This window comes from Halictus rubicundus, chromosome 13 (genome assembly GCF_050948215.1).
Source record: "Halictus rubicundus isolate RS-2024b chromosome 13, iyHalRubi1_principal, whole genome shotgun sequence".
NCBI lineage: Eukaryota > Metazoa > Arthropoda > Insecta > Hymenoptera > Halictidae > Halictus > Halictus rubicundus.
Genome location: NC_135161.1, coordinates 8124249 through 8142906, shown reverse-complemented (window position 1 = coordinate 8142906; position 18658 = coordinate 8124249). Strand labels below are relative to the sequence as shown.

Here is an 18658-nt window from a genome sequence, read left to right as displayed (position 1 = left end):
AAAATAACAAAAGGTACGACTCTGGAACGTTGGTAATCTAAAAGATTGTGTGAAAGACATGGGATTATGGGATTCGTATGTGGCCGAAAAAATTCGCGCATACTTTCGGGACACCCGGTGCATGTCGGGCCACGCGTCTCTCATCTCAAAGGTCCGGAAACGTTTCACAGAGAAGTTCGGAAGCCTCCCGCGAGGCGCAGCCCCGACGACGATGGAAGATAAACGAGGAGAGCATTAATTGATGATTAACCGAGCGGATCGCTAATTAGTAGGCTCGGTAATTAGCCGGGCCCGGGATTCGTCGATTCCTCTTCTCGCAAATTTCTGTGTACTCGGCGCTTTCGGGGCTAGCTTTTCAATTTTTATGTTCCTCTGCGAACAGAAACGCTTTTGTCGACGAAACTTTGTGACCTACCCCTTTATGTATTTTTTTTTTGTTTTTAATAACAATGGAGACAAGAGAGGAAATTAACGGAAGACAAACGCGAGTTTCGCGGGAGCTTTTTTCGATTTCAACGGAAGCATTCAGGTTTGGTTTACGTTTGAACCATTTCAGAACGCGAAACCGCTTCTGAATTTGTTCAATGAATGCTCGCAATGTTATTATATTCTTTTCATGAGATTTTCCGATATTTTCTGAACCATGTTAACCGCCCGCGAGCGACGTAATTATTTGTCTGGGTCGAAATATTAATTTTTAAATGGATCTCGTTGAAATATTGAACATGTGTGTATAACGATAAATAAATTGAACCACAATTAATACTCGATTAGAATAAACTGCGGAACGCAGTAAACGATCCACTGGCCGTGCAGAGTCTATCAGGTTTTATTCGACTGGTGTTTATTAATTTTTGTATTGTTCATCGATGTTACAAAATGGAGAAGAGCCGTCGACCAAGCGATTCGATTTAAACGACTCTACCGTGTCATTTCTCGCCGATCTTTGTAGGCCAACCGAGCAGCCGAAAGTTGAACAATGAACTTACCTCGATACTGAAATAACCCCTGTCTACGTAATCGCCGAGGAAGAGATACTTCGTCGAGGAGGGTGGTCCGCCCACCTCGAATAACTTCATCAGGTCGTAGAATTGGCCATGGATGTCCCCGCATACTGAAACACCAAGGGAAACCGAGTCTGTTAGCGTCACGTTCGCCCCGTTTATCGCTATACAGTATTTTAAACAATTTCGCGAAAATATTACGTCGAGTTCATCGACAGGATTCTGGGTTTTCTTAGATACGTCCCCCAAAAAATCCTGCGAAACAGGTAATGAAAACTTAACTGCAACAATTACGTTGTACTATTTTTCTTTTCAAAGGAAACTATCACAATTTAAATGTGGTTGACAATTTCCTAAAAATTTCAAATTTGGTGTCCTCACTTCCCCACCTGTTACGCCATGCGAAAATTTTTCATGGGACAATTACTGGTGCTTTATGAAAGCGGAAGCTACAAGCTTTGAAATAAGCCTAAGTTTACCACCATACGATTTTTTCACACGAAATTAGAACAGTTCAAACGTCGTCAAACATTTCCTAAAAATTGCAAATTTAGAGCCTGCGTTTCCCCACTTATGGTAATGTGTGCAAATTTTTTATGGGAAAATTATTGATAGTCTGTGAAAGTAGAGGGTTTAGGCTTTAAAATAAGCCTGAGTTTATCACCATACGATTTTTTCTCACGAAATTAGAACAGCTCAAACGTCATCAAACATTTCCCAAAAATTTCAAATTTAGTGCCTGTGTTTCCCCGCCTGTTATATTGGGTAAACATTTTTTATGGGAAAATTAGTGACAGTCTGTGAAGCTAGAGGCTACAAGCTTCGAAACAAGCCTAATTTTATCACTAAAAGATTTTTTCTCACGACCTTAGAGCAGTTCAAACGCCATCAAACATTTTTCGCTAACAATAAGACATATAAAAGAAGGACGTTAAATATTAAACGGACAGCTCAGGAATTAATATTCAGTAGCAACAATGTTTGAGAACCACTGCGCACACATATAAAAATATCGACGCTACACTTTCGCACACTCGACAAAATTCGATAGAACACTTTCTCCCAGCAAATGTGAAATAATTTCCAGAGAATGTACCTTTGGTGATAAATATAATCCAATTACAACTGAAGCTGAAAAACACTGTACACCAGACACGCGCTGCACGAAGGTCGACGAAAGACTATGTCGATGCAACTTCCACTCGAATCGGAGAACCTTTTAGGCCAATCCTGATTGGCGGAAAAGTGTACGGCCAGGTACACGCGTGCCCCTCATTGCGAATAATTTCGCAGTGGCACAAAAATCCTTATGGTGGGGAGAGCTCGATGCCTCATTGTTCGACGAGGGTCGACACCACAAGCTCCGTTGAATTCACGGTAAACAAATTCGATTGTTTTCGACCCGATTAACGCAAAACCGATTAAGCGTGCTGTTTACAAGGGAGAACTTTCCAGTGCGAATTTCTTGGAGGCTACGTCATAGATCTGATCGATCATTTCACATTCCTGGCACCTTTGAGCAATTTTGTACCGAACAATTTTTTAAAAATAGCTACTCAACCATATTCTGTGAGTAAAAATATTAATTTTGCAGATTTCGATGCGGCGAGGGGGAAATAAAAATTGTACAATTACAAATAAATTATTATTAACTAGTTTTGCAATTGTAAACAACAGTTTTGTCGATTCAGAGCTTTCCCGGAAAAGTTGCAAATCCTGTCTCGTTTTCATTTTTTTGTACCTCCCAATGAATATTTTTAAATGAAAGACAAACGCCCACGTCTGTTCAGGCGCCATGCTATGGGGTTTCCTTTCCTTACGCATCGTGCACAGAAACTTTTCAAATCACGGTGAGATTTTGCATGCGGGTGGCTTCCCCCTGGAGAAAAGTAGTTCGCCATGGGGACTCAAGGTCGACCCCGTGAAATTAGCTCAGCGCGATTAATCGCGCGCGATTAATAGGCGAGCGAGCGCGCGTCGTCGGCCCTCGAGGCTCAGTAAACTTGTTTGCAAACGTTTCCAAGTGCAATTACGCTTTCGTGTCGTGGTATAGGTGCACGAAGCTGGCCGGGGAGCCCTCGCTGCGAAAACTTTCGGTCGTCGAGCGTTATTCGGGGAAACTTCGATCCCTCCGCGCCCACTCCGACTCCTCAAAACTTAGGCAAACGTTCCTGAACGTAGCCGGCCCTGTACACAATGTGCCAAGCAACGAACCATCCTACGCAGAGCGTTCGCGAAGCGACGAAGAACGTTTCCAAATCGTTGGAGACTGGCTTCCTCAAACATTTCTCAGACCATTGTTTCAAGTATCGGCGGCCATATTGTCTTCCATCATGCTACGAATGCTTCGCATAATTCAGCAACAAGTGGAAATTGCTCGCGCACTTCAGAATTCGACTCCATCGAGGGGAAAGCCGCTTTTTCACCGAACCGTCTGACCAAACACAGAGCTACACTACTGCCGCGCGTACTGAGAATTCGGGAATTTTTCTTGCGCAGCCCGATGGGTACGGCTCTGTGAAACTTTCTGGGCATATTTGGGCACCTTTGAACTATGTTCATGATTTTTCTTGTCCCCCTATCGTTGAAATTGTAATAGTTGTTCGACCGGAAAGGGAGCCGTCTTTTTGGAAAGAATTCGCTCTGTTCCGAGAAAGATAATCCGCTATAACTATTACAGTTTTGATGACAGCGATGTGAAAAAATTCGGGAGTATAGTTCGGATCAGTGTGGAAGTATCCGTAAAGTTTCGTAGAGATACGTTATTCGGTTTTGTAGGGAAAAATTGTAGTGTGCTCGCCTGAGCGCGAAACACCGCGACGTTTAAATAAAAAGATATCGGATGAAGCAGGAAAATTTCAATGTCCAGCTGTCCCTGAAAGCGTGGAGCATGATCGAGAAGAAAACGGCAGCGTAAATATTCACACGCGAAGGTTCAGGGCCGAGCGTTATCGGAAAATGATTCTATGGAACGCCGCGGCGGCCCTTTCCTCGATAAATTTTATTTTAGCTAATGCCAGTATTAACCCTGGACCTGGATCGATAGTGTTTCGTGGCAGCGGCTTTCCGGTTGGACAGCTTCTCCTTGCGGGAACATTGATAGATCGTTCCTTTTCTGCTCGAACTCCAGAGAATTTCAAAACGGGATCAAATCGAGTCCCTGCCGCCGCAGGCTTTTTTCGAAAATCGAACCAGCAAACGGTCTCCGAGGACTTTCCGTTCAACTGGAACTCCATTTCCGACCGCCATCGAATTCTCTTGCCTTTGCAGAGCTTTTCCTTTGACGGATACTTAAATTAGTTTTGTTAATTAAGCCGCTCCCGAGTAGGATGAAAATTTTTCTTTTACGCTTGTTATTGAAGACCTCTCCCCCGGGAGAAATAAACACACTTCGTTGAACGAGTAGGATACTTAAAAACTTTTTTTTCAATGGAAGCTTCAATTGAGCGAAAATCGTGTTTCGAACGATCGCCATTTTACAGAGACATTTTTTAAGATGTTGCAACCAAAAAATTCGTACAAGTTATACAATGTTTGTACTTTTAATCGAGGTATTTATTTTGAAAAGGAATGGGCGAGTTTTTTCAGAAAAAATTCCGAAAAATCACTATTAACAAGAGTCGAAAGGAAAACTTGTTCTTCAGGGTTGAAAGACCGCCATTTTATGGAGGCAATACTGAAGATATCGGAACAAAAAATTCCTGCAAGTTGTGCAACGTTTGTACTTTTAATCGAGGTCTTTATTTTCAAAAGGAGTTGACCAGTTTTCTCAGAAAAAATTCTGAAAAATCACTATTAACAAGAGTCAAAAGAGAAACATGTATTTCAGGGTTGAACAACCGCCATTTTACGGAGGCATGACTGAAGATATCGGAACCAAAAAATTCCTACAAGTTGTGCAACGTTTGTACTTCTAATCGTGGTATTTATTTTGAAAAGGAGTTGACTAGTTTTCTCAGAAAAAATTCCGAAAGATCACTATTAACAAGAGTCAAAAGGGAAACTTGTTCTTCAGGGTAGAAAGACCATCATTTTACGGAAACATTTTTTAAGGTATCGGAACCAAAAAATTCCTATATATTCTGCAATATACGTACTTTTAATCGAGATAATTATTTTGAAAATGAGTTTGCTAGTTCTCTCAGAAAAAATTCCGAAAGATCAGCTAGATTCGACCCGCTCCGCGTTTGTTAACGAACAAGCAAATCCCGTTGGCGATATTGATCGAGAGCAGGTCGCTGCCAGGGGCAGTACTGTCAACAGCTCAGCCGGAAAGTGTTTCGATTAATTCGTCGTTAACGTGTCCACTGTTACGCCGCGGTAGATCGAGCCTTATAGCTCGGCGCGACCATTATTGTTTCGAAACTAATTCAACATCTGGCGGATTTCCCTCGTCAACCGCAAACGTGGTCGCTGACAGTCGCTCGACCGAGAATGCCAAATAAACTGAATGGAAAATAAAGACGGTGGAAAAGCAGCGAGATACGAAATGCACGTGAAACGCGAGGGATCGAAATTTCTCGAATCGAAATTAGGCGAAATTAGGGGACCGTAACGAGAGTGTTGTCTCCGCAACAACCCCGAGACGAGATTACAGGCTGACTAATTGCAGAGGGGCTTGCAGCGTCCACTGCATATTTCAAACGATCCGCTATTCCGAAATACAGGCAGCACCGGTCTTGTGTTCCGTATCGCGTTAATTATGCGTGCCGCCGATCCCACCGGCGAATCACAGGCAAAGAGAGCCAACTATGTCAGCCAAGAACCTAGTAATTACGCGTGCACGCATGCACCCGGCTGCCATAAGCTCGTGCCTCCCCTGCGCTCGCGTTATTTTCCTGCGGAAGGACACTTTTTCTGCAGTAGGACGTTGTTAAATTAATTGGTGTGCACACGTGCGGAATGGTCTGGAGAGGCAGTATGCAAAGTATCGCACGCAAGAATTCATAGCAACAGCGATAAAGCACGCGTCAGTCTCGAAAATATAATCGCCACTATTCGACTCTTCAGAATTATTTATGAAATTTTGCCTGGCTTCCAATTAATTTGTGCTTAACTAAAAAATATTACCAGTCCCAGAAGCACAATGTCAGAAGCTCCCACCGGGCTTCGACCGTCTTCTCCTGCCTCAAATTAATTTTTCCCGACTCCCGATTAATTTCCGGTCCAAGATAGTTAAGGGTCGCGGTGATTAAAGCCTGGATCAGCCAAAGGAGATCGTCTCGAGCCTGTACCGGTCCAGCGAATTCCGGAATTCCGTTTGGGAACGCCGATGTCGGTCGCCCCGGCAATCGACACGCGATTATGACCGTTTGCGGCTCCGATGATTACGGGCTTTGCGTTTCCCAAATCGAACCAGCCCCTCTCCCCCTTCCGGCGCGCACACATGCATACGTTAACTCGCACTTACTTAGCCGGGATGCGCCACGCGATGCAGAATCGACCGACCGACTGCCACTTCCGCTTAACCGGCTTTGCTTAATCGGCCGAATTTTTGCAACAGCCCACCGAGTATAATCGGTATCATTAATCACAATTTCCAAAGAACCACTATTTCAAATTATGAAAATGAAGTTATAGAAATTTTGCTGAATTTTTATTTTCCGATATGAGATTTATATATCATGAAATATTTATAAAGAGTTAGTGATGTGTTTTAAATTATGAGAATGACAAGATTACGTTTATACAGATTTTGTACAATTTTTTTATGGTACGATACTGTGAAGTTTTTATTAAGAGCCCCTGATGTGCTCCAAATTATGAGAATGACAAGATTAAATTTATATGGATTCTGTAGAATGTTTATGGCGATACGATATTGTGAAATTTTTATTAACAGCCATTGATATGTTTTAAATCATTAAAATGACAAAATTAAATTTATATGGGTCTTGCGGAATTTTTATGGCGATACGATATTCTGAAATTTTTATTAATAGCTATTGATACTTTGATTTGAATTATGAAAGTGACAAAATTAATTTTATCTGGATGTTGCAGAACTTTTATGACGATACGATATTCTGAAATTTTCATTAATAGCCATTGATATTTTGACTTGAATTATGAAAATGAGAAAATTAATTTTATCTGGATTCTGCAGAGTTTGTATTACGATACGAGCATGGTAAACATTCATAGAATCACCGAAGCGTCCTTACAATTTTAATAACAGTGAGTTGCAAAATTTGAAACCGATCATTCGATCGGCAATTCAATGTTAATCGCCTAGAATGCAATGTTGGAAGTCACGTCGATTTCCAGCAGCATTTCGTTGTCGCAATTTTATCGTTCCACCATCTTTCCCGACAAAATCGCGAAACGGATAAATATATATTTAATTAAACACAGCGGAAGTATGTAATGCGCTAATTAAACGGGACATTAAACCGCGACCTCGCAAAGGCCACGCGTTACGACGACGGTGCGACGATAAATCGACGATAAAAGACTCTCGCTCGCCGATAAACAATTTCGTATGACAGATTCGGTGCGATATTCATTATCTCGCATTACACGCTTACACATCGATCATATTTCCAATCAAAGAACCCGTTTATCGCGATTCCACTGTTTCATCGACTCCAATTACACCCGCGTTCGAAAAACAATTCCGAAATTCTGCACTATTTTTTCTATTTGTTTAGATAAAAATTTAGTCGAACCAATTGTCTAGATAACGGAGTTCCAGGATTATTTCACAAATCTCTCAACAGGATCAGGACAATAATAATTTCGTTTGGTATTAAGGTCTATAAAAATATATTAGAACTGTCAGTAGCAGTACTGTACCAAAAGGGAGCCCAGAAATTTTCTTCCACGTTATAACCTGAAACAAAATTCTCGAATGATGTTACCGAGGGTAAATATATAATGGTAATGGTTCACAATAAAAATTGCCGTTAAAGGATCCATTAAAAAGTATTCAGCAAAGGGCCGTGGGCTTTTAAAAATTATGGAATAATCGCCGGTAATGCGTCAATATATAAAAGATGTTCGAGCGTCCCCGTGGTACAGCGAAATTATTAAAAATCCTATTAACACAAGCTTCCGGTAGATGAAGTGGTAATTGCTGTGGTTATTGGTCGAATTCATACAGAATTCCAATCGCATGGTTCGCGCATCGTCGAAGGAATAGAATGCAGACCGTGGAGATTTATCAGGTGTGTCTCGAGGATGTTAATGTGTGCGAGTAGGGTTGGGGAGGGGGAGGGAGAGTACGTCGAATTCTCGAATGAATCGATTTGACACGGTGCGGGCGCGGGTACAGCGAGTTTCAGGGCGAGGGAGGTGCGCGCGAGCGTCGGCTATATAGGTCGTTCGTTAAACGAAGTGACTCGTTGCAAGGCTGCTCGTCTCGGCTGTGAAACGGTGCATAAAAATGCACTTACTTAGCTGCATAAATCGATCCGCCTCCCCGGTATGTTTACACCGCTACATAGCGGTATATAAACCCGCCCCGTTCCGACCCGACGCGACCCGCCTGGTCCCGTGCGCAGACACCACGATGCTAAGTAATGTCTCCCCCCACCCCCCAAGAAAAATACGACCCTGTACACACGCCGGCGGGCGTGAAAGATTTTCTGGAAGGAGAGCCAGCCAGCGCGTCATATTTTAAACGACCATTCTCTCCCCCTCTCTCTCTCTCTCTCTCATCTTCTCTCTCCGGGGGCCACGTACAGAAGATGCAGGAAGTCTTGCAACTCCCGTGCGGCTGCGTCTTGCGGAAATTGCGCATTTCGCAGTCGCGGGCTGCCGTATTTTCGACTTCTTATTCTCCGCATACTGACTCATTATTTCCTCCTTCGATCCAACTCTGCCTGTCTTCAGCGAATCATACTGTTTTTCTTTCCAATTTCTGCAGATTCTATTTGCTAACTTCTGTGGTTTACCACTGAGAATTCTTTACTACTTCACTTTTACCGAAATTGTCCTTGTACCAATCGCGACTGTGGTAGGGCTGCTTCATTTTCTCATGATTTTTCCATATTTTTTCTTCTACATCCCCAACAGAGCTTTTCCTTCGAGCTTCACACTATTTTTCATCATGCGAGCGTTCATTTTGCTCTTTCCGAACCCTGCAAACTTTTCACGCGAACACATTTTCCCCGCGAACCGGCAACACACAACTCCGCAGAACTTTCTTCTTTCCAGGCGGTATTTTGTTCTAATAACTCCACTCTTTTCTCTTGTTTTTCAAATCTTATTCATAGCGTGCTCTCTCTCTCTCTCTCTCTCTTTTTTGTTCTGCTTTTATTCGTTAAAGATCCGGGGGTTACCTGCAACAACTTCCCAGGAGATTACTGCGCATTTTCCGGAGAGACGCTGTAAATCCCATTTGTACCTTTACCCTTTCTTCTTCTCTTTTTTTCTCTTCAATTTCCCCACACTTTTTACTCTTCACCTTTTCTGCATCGACTCCGGCGGAGAAAGCAGAATCGATGAACTTACTCTACCCTTACTCGCAACACACATTTTCACCGTCGAGAGAAGCTTGTGCCACTTTTTCGAAACGAATACATTTTTTAGGAAATCCATTTTTCTACCATTCGACGATTTTCTAATAATCTCAGGAGAATTAACACGCAATTCCTAGGGAGATCTCGAGGAGAAAAAACGCGAAGAAAGAGAAACGGCGGCAGCGAACCTCGAACCCCGGCCATCCGGGTGGCAGTCGGACACGCTGCTCGCCCGGCCACTAAGGCACTAGGTAAGGACATAAGAATATACGAATATATCAAGAACAAATGCAAGGACAAATTATCGTTCTTTAATAAATAAAGCCATATTGTGAACCTTTGAACGTTATTAAATGATTCAAGGTTCGTGCAATTATCAATTGCAACCAGTCCAATAGTATCGAAACCCTGGTTAACGTTATCCGACCAGCCTGATACATTCGCATAAACAGGGTTCTATCTTCTCGTGTTCCCGATGTTAGTCCTACAAACACACATAGTCTCTCGGTCGCTTTGAGTCGTGAGACGTACGGGTGAAAACAATTCGATACCCTGTCGATGTGACGCGCTATACAGCCAAAGGTAAGATCATGCTGTGACCTCAAAGCCGCTGGTAACCTAGCATAATTCTCAGTTTCCGAATCGCGGCGAGAGTCCGAGAGATCGATAGCGTCTGGGCGCCAACGGAGTCATCGCTCGTTCGACTTTTTCATTTCTCTCTCCCTCTCTCTCTCTCTCTCTCTCTCTCTCTCTCTCTCTCTCTCTCTCTCTCTCTCACTCTCCCCCTCTCCCTCTTCGGTAGCTATATTATCATTAGAGCGGTCGCGAGCGTGACTACAAATTGCACGGGTGAGCTCGTTAATCAGGCCGACGCGGGAATAATTAATACGAATGGCCGGCTTTAAACGACCGACGCCGCCGACGCGGCTTAAACGAGGACGCCGAGAGTCGCGGGAAAGGAGAGTCGCGATCGTATTTAGCGATTTATCGCGAATTGTTTACCGGCGTTTTTCACCGTTGCTCGCCTCCCCGCGGGAATTAACAAGCTGCCCTCGTTATTCGTTCGAACGCGGCGCTCGTCCCGGCCCGAGCTCTCTGACTCCGATTAAAACGATGCGAATCCATTGCACGCCGTTCGATCCCGAACCAGTGCACAGGAAACCCGTTTTTTCGGGCCAAAATTGAAATTTTCAACTTTCGTGTAGTAAAATAAATTTTTTTAGACACGAAACAAATTTTTTTTCGATTTTTAGTCGAAATCTAAAATATTTCCCATTTCAGATAACTATCTGTCGCTCTGAAGACTAAATTTAAAAACTCAAAGTGAAAACAATTATTCGAAGATTTTTAGATATTATTTTTTAGAGGATTTTTGTGCAGAATAAAAATTGCATTAATAGCCACACGCAGAAGCTACATTTAGTTCTTTTACAATAGCATTTTTAATTTTTTTGTATGGTTCTCTTATTTTCAATTTAATTTCTCAGGCGTATTTTTATTATTTAATTCGGAACTAAATTTAATCCACATACGAATGTCGCAATATGACAAGTTAAGCTTCGAGAAGGTTTTTAAACAAATGTTTAGAAGCTTTAAATACTTGTTTCATGAGCTTAGAGAATTGTGTAGAGCTATAGCGATTATGGCTGACCGCAGCTAGTCCTATTCTACTGCGGCTGATCAGTGACAGAGCTAATCTACGTCGTCTGACCACTGGTTCATTCCTCTTGACTGACCTATGTTATTATTCTCGAATCCCAAACTATTGTATTTCACTGCTGGAAATACAACATCTGTTCCATTATATTTCCTCGAATCACTGAATTATGTAGTCTACCTGTGAAAGCTGGTATACCGGACTATTCTACTTTTGGCAGATCGCAGATTGACCTTCATTATTTTTTTATGGTCACAGATCTATTCTAGTTTTGGCTGGCAACAGCTCGTCCTGTTCTACTGTGGTCGATATTCGACGGAGATGATCTACTTTGTCCGACCGCTGCCAAGCGTATTCTACTTGTACATGGTCACAGACCGATTTGTTCAACCGTGAAATGAAATAGTAGAAATTGTTCTATTACTCGTCTGATCACAAACTTGACTACTTTTTCTGACCACTAGAGTGTGGATGAGCAAAATACAAATTGTGTAATCGTGAGAAACAGGAGTTAGATGAAAGTGCATTTTCTTTTGTAATAATGTTAACCAGTCGCGAATAATATTAAATTTTATATTAAATTCTTTCAATGTCTCTATTTTGACCATTTTAGCCGTAAATGCATAAAATCTACAACTTAGTTTTCATTCTACTTTAACTGAACGCAGAGATATTCCACTTTGTCTGACCAAAGACCGAGATATTCCACTGTGCCTGACGATATACTGAGATTACAACCACCGAAGATCGAGGTATCGGTATAGAACGAAACAGATCTTCCGAGATGTCGTGAAAATTCATTGTTTAACGATTCAATTCTGTTTAGAAATAATTAACGTCGCGAACTGTTTTAAACTTTAAACGTCGTTTCCTTAATATCGTCGTTACGTTTCAAAACAACGGAGCTCAAGTGAATTATGCCAGTCTGCCGGCGAACTTTTTAAACGTTTCTCTCTTTTAAACTAATTCCGTTCCGAACATTCTCTGCGAAAGTTTTCTACAGACTCGCGAGCATGCCATTTCAATCTTATTATACGATTAGTGTCCAGCTTTCGAATGTGAATCACTAGCGTAATAGTTTCATGCATTTGTAGGTCGAATGGCTAAGTACTATTAGCGCTATTAGTGATATTACTAGGTAATATTATATTTGAAAATTAGTCAAGAAATGAAAGAACCTTTTACTATTTAACTCTTTAACCCTTTAAGGCTCTTACTTATGATACAAAATTATTCCTTTTTTTTTTTTTTTTATTAACACATTATCTACCGGAAGCCTATGATTACGTTTTGCAATAATTGTGTTATACCAACAGAAAGCTTAAAAAAACATTCCTATGGAATAAATTCCAAAAGAAATTATTAGATAGTTGATCAATTAAAATTGGTATTGCTACCGATGGAGCTATTTAAAAAATTCTTGTCGAAGGATCATAGACTTCCAAAAATTGTTGAATAATCGCCGGTGGGTAGTGTGTTAATCACTTCAGCCGACGAGAACCGCGTGGGGAACGGGATTTATTAAAATAAAAAGATAAGAGCGGATGACCACTTGGAGAAATCGGAACAGGCAACGATCACGGTGCATCACGGTGCATCGCGATGCATCGGCGGTCATCAGAGATACCTTATCCATTCTCATCGGGTCGAGATCAGCGGCGCACGCTCGCCGAAAGCCAGCCGGTCGGGAATTCCGTCCACGTAGCATCGTAACGGCGCATCGGAACGTCCTGAACATCCAGGTCACGACATCGCCGTTAACCTGTATATCCGACGGGACCATTCCGCGATACGCCGGTGAAAATAATAATACTAACAGAGCAAGACAGAGAGAGATAGGCTCCCGGCGTTTTTATCGTGAACCAACGACGACGATCGCGAAAGCTCATCACGAAGCGATGAGACATGGGGTGGAAGAGAGAGGGCGGGGGGGGGGCTAGAGAATAGTAATCGATCAAGCGAGCGATTAGCCATTCGATTCTGGGTTAGCTCGTCGAGTCCCGTCGAGTGGCCAGGTTTTACGCGGCCTCGAGAGGGTCTCTCCGCGTTGCATTCGGTGCATCCGGTGCACGGCGACATAATCCGGATGCAAATTATCGTCTTCTGACATCGGTCCACGGCGCACTTAATCAGCTCGAGCACGATAGCGTTCCTGAAGAGCCACTCCGACTCCGCCCCATTAGCCGTGCGAGAGAAATTCCCAGGGCGGCTCTCACAATTAGCTTAAGCTACTTCTAAGCACAATGACTGTTGCCCGGGAACACGAGTTCTCTCCATCCCCTCTCCTTGTCCCCTGCCCCCTCTAATCCTCAGCCTCGTGTGCTCAGGCATTCCCCTCACGTATCAGCCTCAGGCTCCTTCCTCTTGCTCGAGAGGCTCCCCTTCCCAGGCGATCGCCCAACGAGAGTACGCCCCTGATCAATCGCAGAACCATCCGAACCTAATCCACACTGCTAGAAAACCGTCGAACCCCCCGAGGAATTTCAAGCCCACAAGGGTAGGTTCGATTAAGGGTAACAAACATTGAACGTTAAAAATATTTCGATTTTATTGTAGAATATTCGACGAATCGAGGAATTGTTTAAGCTGAGCATTTTTATATATGTTCCTCGAAGTACTGTCTACATATGCAAAAATTTTTATAAATCTATCGCAAGCCGTTTAGTTATGAAAAATTCTGAATGGAAGCAACCCCTAAATTCTGTCGCCGAAGAAGAAGGCCTTTGCTAAAATTTTTATATCTTGTCAACAAAAGGAATTGTTTAAGCTGAGAATTTTTGTACATTGGTCCTCGAAGTACTGTTTAAATATGCAAATAGTTTTATAAATCTATCGCAAGCCGTTTAGTTATGAAAAATTCTGAATGGAAGCAACCTCTAAATTCCTTCACCGAAGAAGAAGGCTTTTGCTAAAATTGTTATATCTTGTGAACAAAAGGAATTGTTTAAGCTGAGAATTTTTGTACATGTTCCTCGAAGTACTGCCTAAATATGTAAAAAGTTTTATAAGTTTATCACAAGCCGTTCAGTTGTTAAAAATTTCTTAAGGAAGCAAGTTATGTGCAATCCTTACCTTTTCGGCTCATAGAGGAGACCTTTGATAAAATTGTTATATTTTTAAAAAAGTGAGGTTTTGGAGCTGAAAATTTTTTTATTGATTCTCCAAATTACTGTCCAAATGCTCGCAAAGTTTAAAAAATTTCTGTTCTTGGAGTGAAGCAATATATTTTTCTCGGATCACAGGCGCGTTGTAGATGTGTCTGACCACAGACAGAGTTGTTCTACTTCCCCTTGACCACAGAAGCATTCCTCTGACCCTTGCTAACGACTAAATCGATGACTTTTCCTTCTTTGCGGAAAGTACTAATTGTCTACATCATTTGCAAGCTACCAAATAAAAATTTATTCCCCCTTTAATGATTATAATAACTCGATGATAACGCACCCTAAATCCCATTTATGTGTCTACATGTTTCACCTACGCACTTTTGTCGTGAATGCATAAAATCCGCAGTCTAATTATATGATGCTTGACAATTTTAATAGGCATTCGATAAATATAACATTCAGTCATCTTTTGTCACAAATAGATAAAATCCACAGACTATTAATAACGCTCTATTAATAATACTCCCGCCTGACCACAAGCAAACATATCGTACCTCGCCGGACCACTGGAACATACTCTACCTTCGTCTGACCACATACGGAGTTATTCTACCTTCGTCCAACCGCAAACGGAGATATTCCAGTTCCGCCTGACCACAGACAGAGTTATTCTACTTCTCCCTGTCCACTGCTAGTGACTTTCCACTTGCAGCTGTCCACCGAGAGACACATGCTACCTTGCCGGACTATGCACCGACCTACACCACCTCGTCTAACCGCTGCGAACATATTCTACTTTATCTGACCGTTGCTGAGTCAATTGTACTTCGATTCTGTGTCACTTTTCCGCTGCACGAAGAACGTTCCTTGACACGTAGAACAACCATTACTAGACCGCGGATTTTATGCAATTAAAATAAAAATAATTAAAAGAAGAAATACAATGTAATTTCGCCTCTGTTCCCTACAGTAGATAATTTTTATTTTGCGAAAATAATTATGTTGAAGGTGAATATATTGCTGTAACAAGTTCACAGGGAACATGTTCGGACCCCAAATTAATTCCTCACACCCCTAACTCCGAACTTTTCCACTGCCTGCTATATTTCCATGGAACCCTATAAATCTGAAACTTTTCAAACATTTTCGAAGGGAAAGATACGATCTCAGCGAAATTCAAAGCCAATAAAAGGGACTGGAATCTTGACAGGAACATAATGAAACGGTACAGGATTCCATGCGGCCGCGTTTATGGTACCTGGCATGGCGCGTGCACGCAACGGCTCGCGTGACGGCACGCCGCGTAAGGACACCGTGTTACAGAGGCGGCACACGCAATCACGCGCGCGTGAGTACATTTAATTAAAACCGGGTCACGAGCCCCGAGTAATGAACCCTCGGTTAAAAGGGTTCTCCGGCCCCGTTTGCGCCACTCTTTTCGCTCTTGCGAGGCTTGCGACATGCCGGAACGAGGCCTGATTGCGACGGAAAGTTCGGACCTAACGAGACAGGGATCTCTCTGTTTGCGATGCTCCACCACCCCCGTACAGCCCCGCACACCCCCGCGAGCAAGCTTCTCCAACCGTCGCACGAGGGAAAAAAAGACGGCGCGCGTTCGCCAGCCGCCCAGCAAAAACCCGCTGCGAACTGTCCTTTCCGGCAAAAATGATCACAGAACGATCTGGGAAAGAAGGAACGATAGATTATGTCTATTATAGCATCCCCGTCATGCTTTCAGTCCTTCAATTACTCTTGCACATGTTTGAAAGCACAGGATTAGACAAATGTCGCTGAGACCCTCAAAGAAATGTTTGTATCTTATGAAAAAATGAATTGTATAAGCTGAAAATTTTTGTATGTGTTCTTCAAAGTACTGTCTAAATGTAGGAAAATTGTCACAAGTCTATACCGAGCCGTTTAGGCGTTGAAAATCTCCGCAACGGAACAAGTCCAGCGCAACCCCTAAATTCCCAATTTCGTGTAGCGGAGGAAAGAGCCTTCGTTAAAATTGTTATATCTGACCAAAAAATGAATTGTTTAAGCTAAAAAATTTTGTATATGTTCTTCAAAGTAGTGTCTAAATGTCCACAAAGTTTTATAAATCTGTGTCCAGCTGCTTGGTTATTAAAAATTCCTGAAATGAGTGCGTCTGGCACGACCCCCTAATTCTGACCGAAAGAGGGGCCTCTTATTATTGTTACATCTTCTAAAAAAATAAATACTTCGAATTGAAAATTTGTCTACATATACTTCATAGCACTGTCTAAATACAGCAAAAGTTTACAAAACTTCCACGCACCCGTTTCTTTCCTAAAAATTCCCAAAAGTATGTGGTCCGAAACAACCCCTAAGTCTCGTCAAAGAGGCCCTCGTACAAATATGAACTAATTCCTCCGATCATTTTAATAATTCAAGAATACTATACTATACTATAGAATATTGTACCATACTATGTTAAACTCGATAACGCTCACGACAGAAACTTCCTGCAACTCGCGTCTCCAGTCGCGCATGTACTATGAAATATACTCTGCTCGTAAATGGTGCACGCATTAAAGCATGGTCAAGCACCGCGCTCCCCCGTCGAGGATATTCATTCCGCGACGGTAGAGAGGGAAAGAGAAGTAATGGGCGACCGACGCGTCTTCATTTAACCGTGCGCCATCAAAAACCCTCCGAGGACGAAATGCGTTTCTTATTATGGATCATTACACGGTTGTTACGCTGTCGGAGGGGGTTGGGAAACACGGTGATTTATCTTTCGGCCGAGATTCGAGGGTTGCCGGGAGCTGTGTTTCCCGAGGGGCGCGCGTCTTCGGGACACGAATACAAATGACTCCGTCGACCAGACGTCTCCTGGCGCCCCTAAATAATTATTTTACAGTCTGCCAGCCCCACAACTCCGCCCTTTCCACCCTACGTCCTCCGCTAATCTATCGACAACGTAAAATCCCAAGGAAGCCGAGTCGTATACGCTATACTGGCAAGGACCCAACGAAATTTTACTAAGAAGCGAGTTCATTTGGCTGGAAAATTTTCTATATGCTCTTCGAAGTGCTGTCTGAATATGCAAAAAGTTTTATAAATTTATAGCAAGCCGTTTAGGTTTGAAAAATTTCAAGAGGAAGCAAGTCTAGCAGGACCCCTAAATCTTTCTACCGGAGGAAAGGGCCTGAAATTGTTATATCTTAACAAAAAATGAATTGTTTAAGCTGAAGATTTTTGTGTATGTCCTTCAAAGTACTGTCCAAATATGCGCGAAGTTTTATGAATTTTTAACAACCCGTTTTTTCCTGAAAAATTCTGAAAGGAACCAAGTATAGCAGGGCCCCTAAGTCCTTTCACCGAAGGAGGAGCCCTAAAGTTATTATATCTTACCAAAAAATGAATTGTTTAAGTTGATAAATTTTGTGTATGTCCTTCAAAATACTGTCCAAATATGCGAAAAGTTTTACAAATTTTTAACACCCCGTTTTGTTATGAAAAATTCTGAAAGGAACCAAGTCTAGCAGGCCACCTAAGTCCTTTCACCGAAGGAGGAGCCCTAAAGTTGTTACATCTTACCAAAAAATGAATTGTTTGAGCTGAAAATTTTTGTATATCTTTCTTAGAATACTATCTGAACATACAACAAGTTCCACAAATTTCTTCCAAGCCGTCTAGTTGCTAAAAATTACTTAAACCAGCAAGTCTCGCACAACCCTTACATTTCTGACATCGAAAAAACAGTCGCATCTTCTAAACAAATGAGTTGTTCAAGTTGAAACTTTTTCTACGTAGATTTGAAAGTGCCGTCTAAGCGTTGTAAAAGTTTCAAAAGTTTCAGCTCGACCGAAAATCGTGCAGACGAGAGTGTACGAGTCGGCGAGCAGGGTTTCGATCGTGGCGGGCTCTCGGCGCGAAAAACGCAGCCACGTGGACACGTGTGCACGTGCACACGAGGAACAGCTGACGGCCCCGCCGGGATTTTCAACCGTTCCTCGTGAATTCTTAACGCGGCACGATCGACGACCCGACACCAACCGTTATGCGCGCTTTCGATCGATCTATTTATATCTGACAGACAATCGTGCCTTCTCTTTGACGCGCCGCCTAGCAATGGCCACGCGTTTCCTGGGCTATCTTTAGCCCAGCCACGCCGATATATCCTGTTCGAGTCTCGCACATCACTCGCGAAATACTCGCAAACGTCACCCGCGTTTGCCTATCGAAATCGGTACAGAATGATCCGCGATCCCCACCTTCGATTTTCGGTTCGACACAGTTTCTCGGGGATTTAATGGATCATCGGCTCTCGCTGGGCAGATCTCGACGATATTTGCTACTGGATCGAAACCAATAATCCTGTAGGGTCTATCGAAGAGTGCACGAGCCCTCTAAACGGATTAGAAGATTAGGCGATGTAACTGCAGCTTGCGGGAACCAGGA

The 18658-nt window shown here is 42.6% G+C and overlaps 1 protein-coding gene across 7 annotated transcripts in view; it reads right to left on the bottom strand.

Annotated features, from left to right (window-relative positions):
- LOC143360690 (serine/threonine-protein phosphatase 2B catalytic subunit 2) overlaps window positions 1–18658 on the bottom strand; it is a 206113-nt gene that overhangs the window by 82031 nt on the left and 105424 nt on the right. For all 7 annotated transcript variants that reach the window (XM_076799782.1, XM_076799783.1, XM_076799789.1 and 4 more), the window contains exon 3: window positions 990–1114. In XM_076799782.1, the coding sequence (XP_076655897.1) occupies window positions 990–1114 (125 nt within the window). The remainder of the gene's footprint in view (window positions 1–989; window positions 1115–18658) is intronic.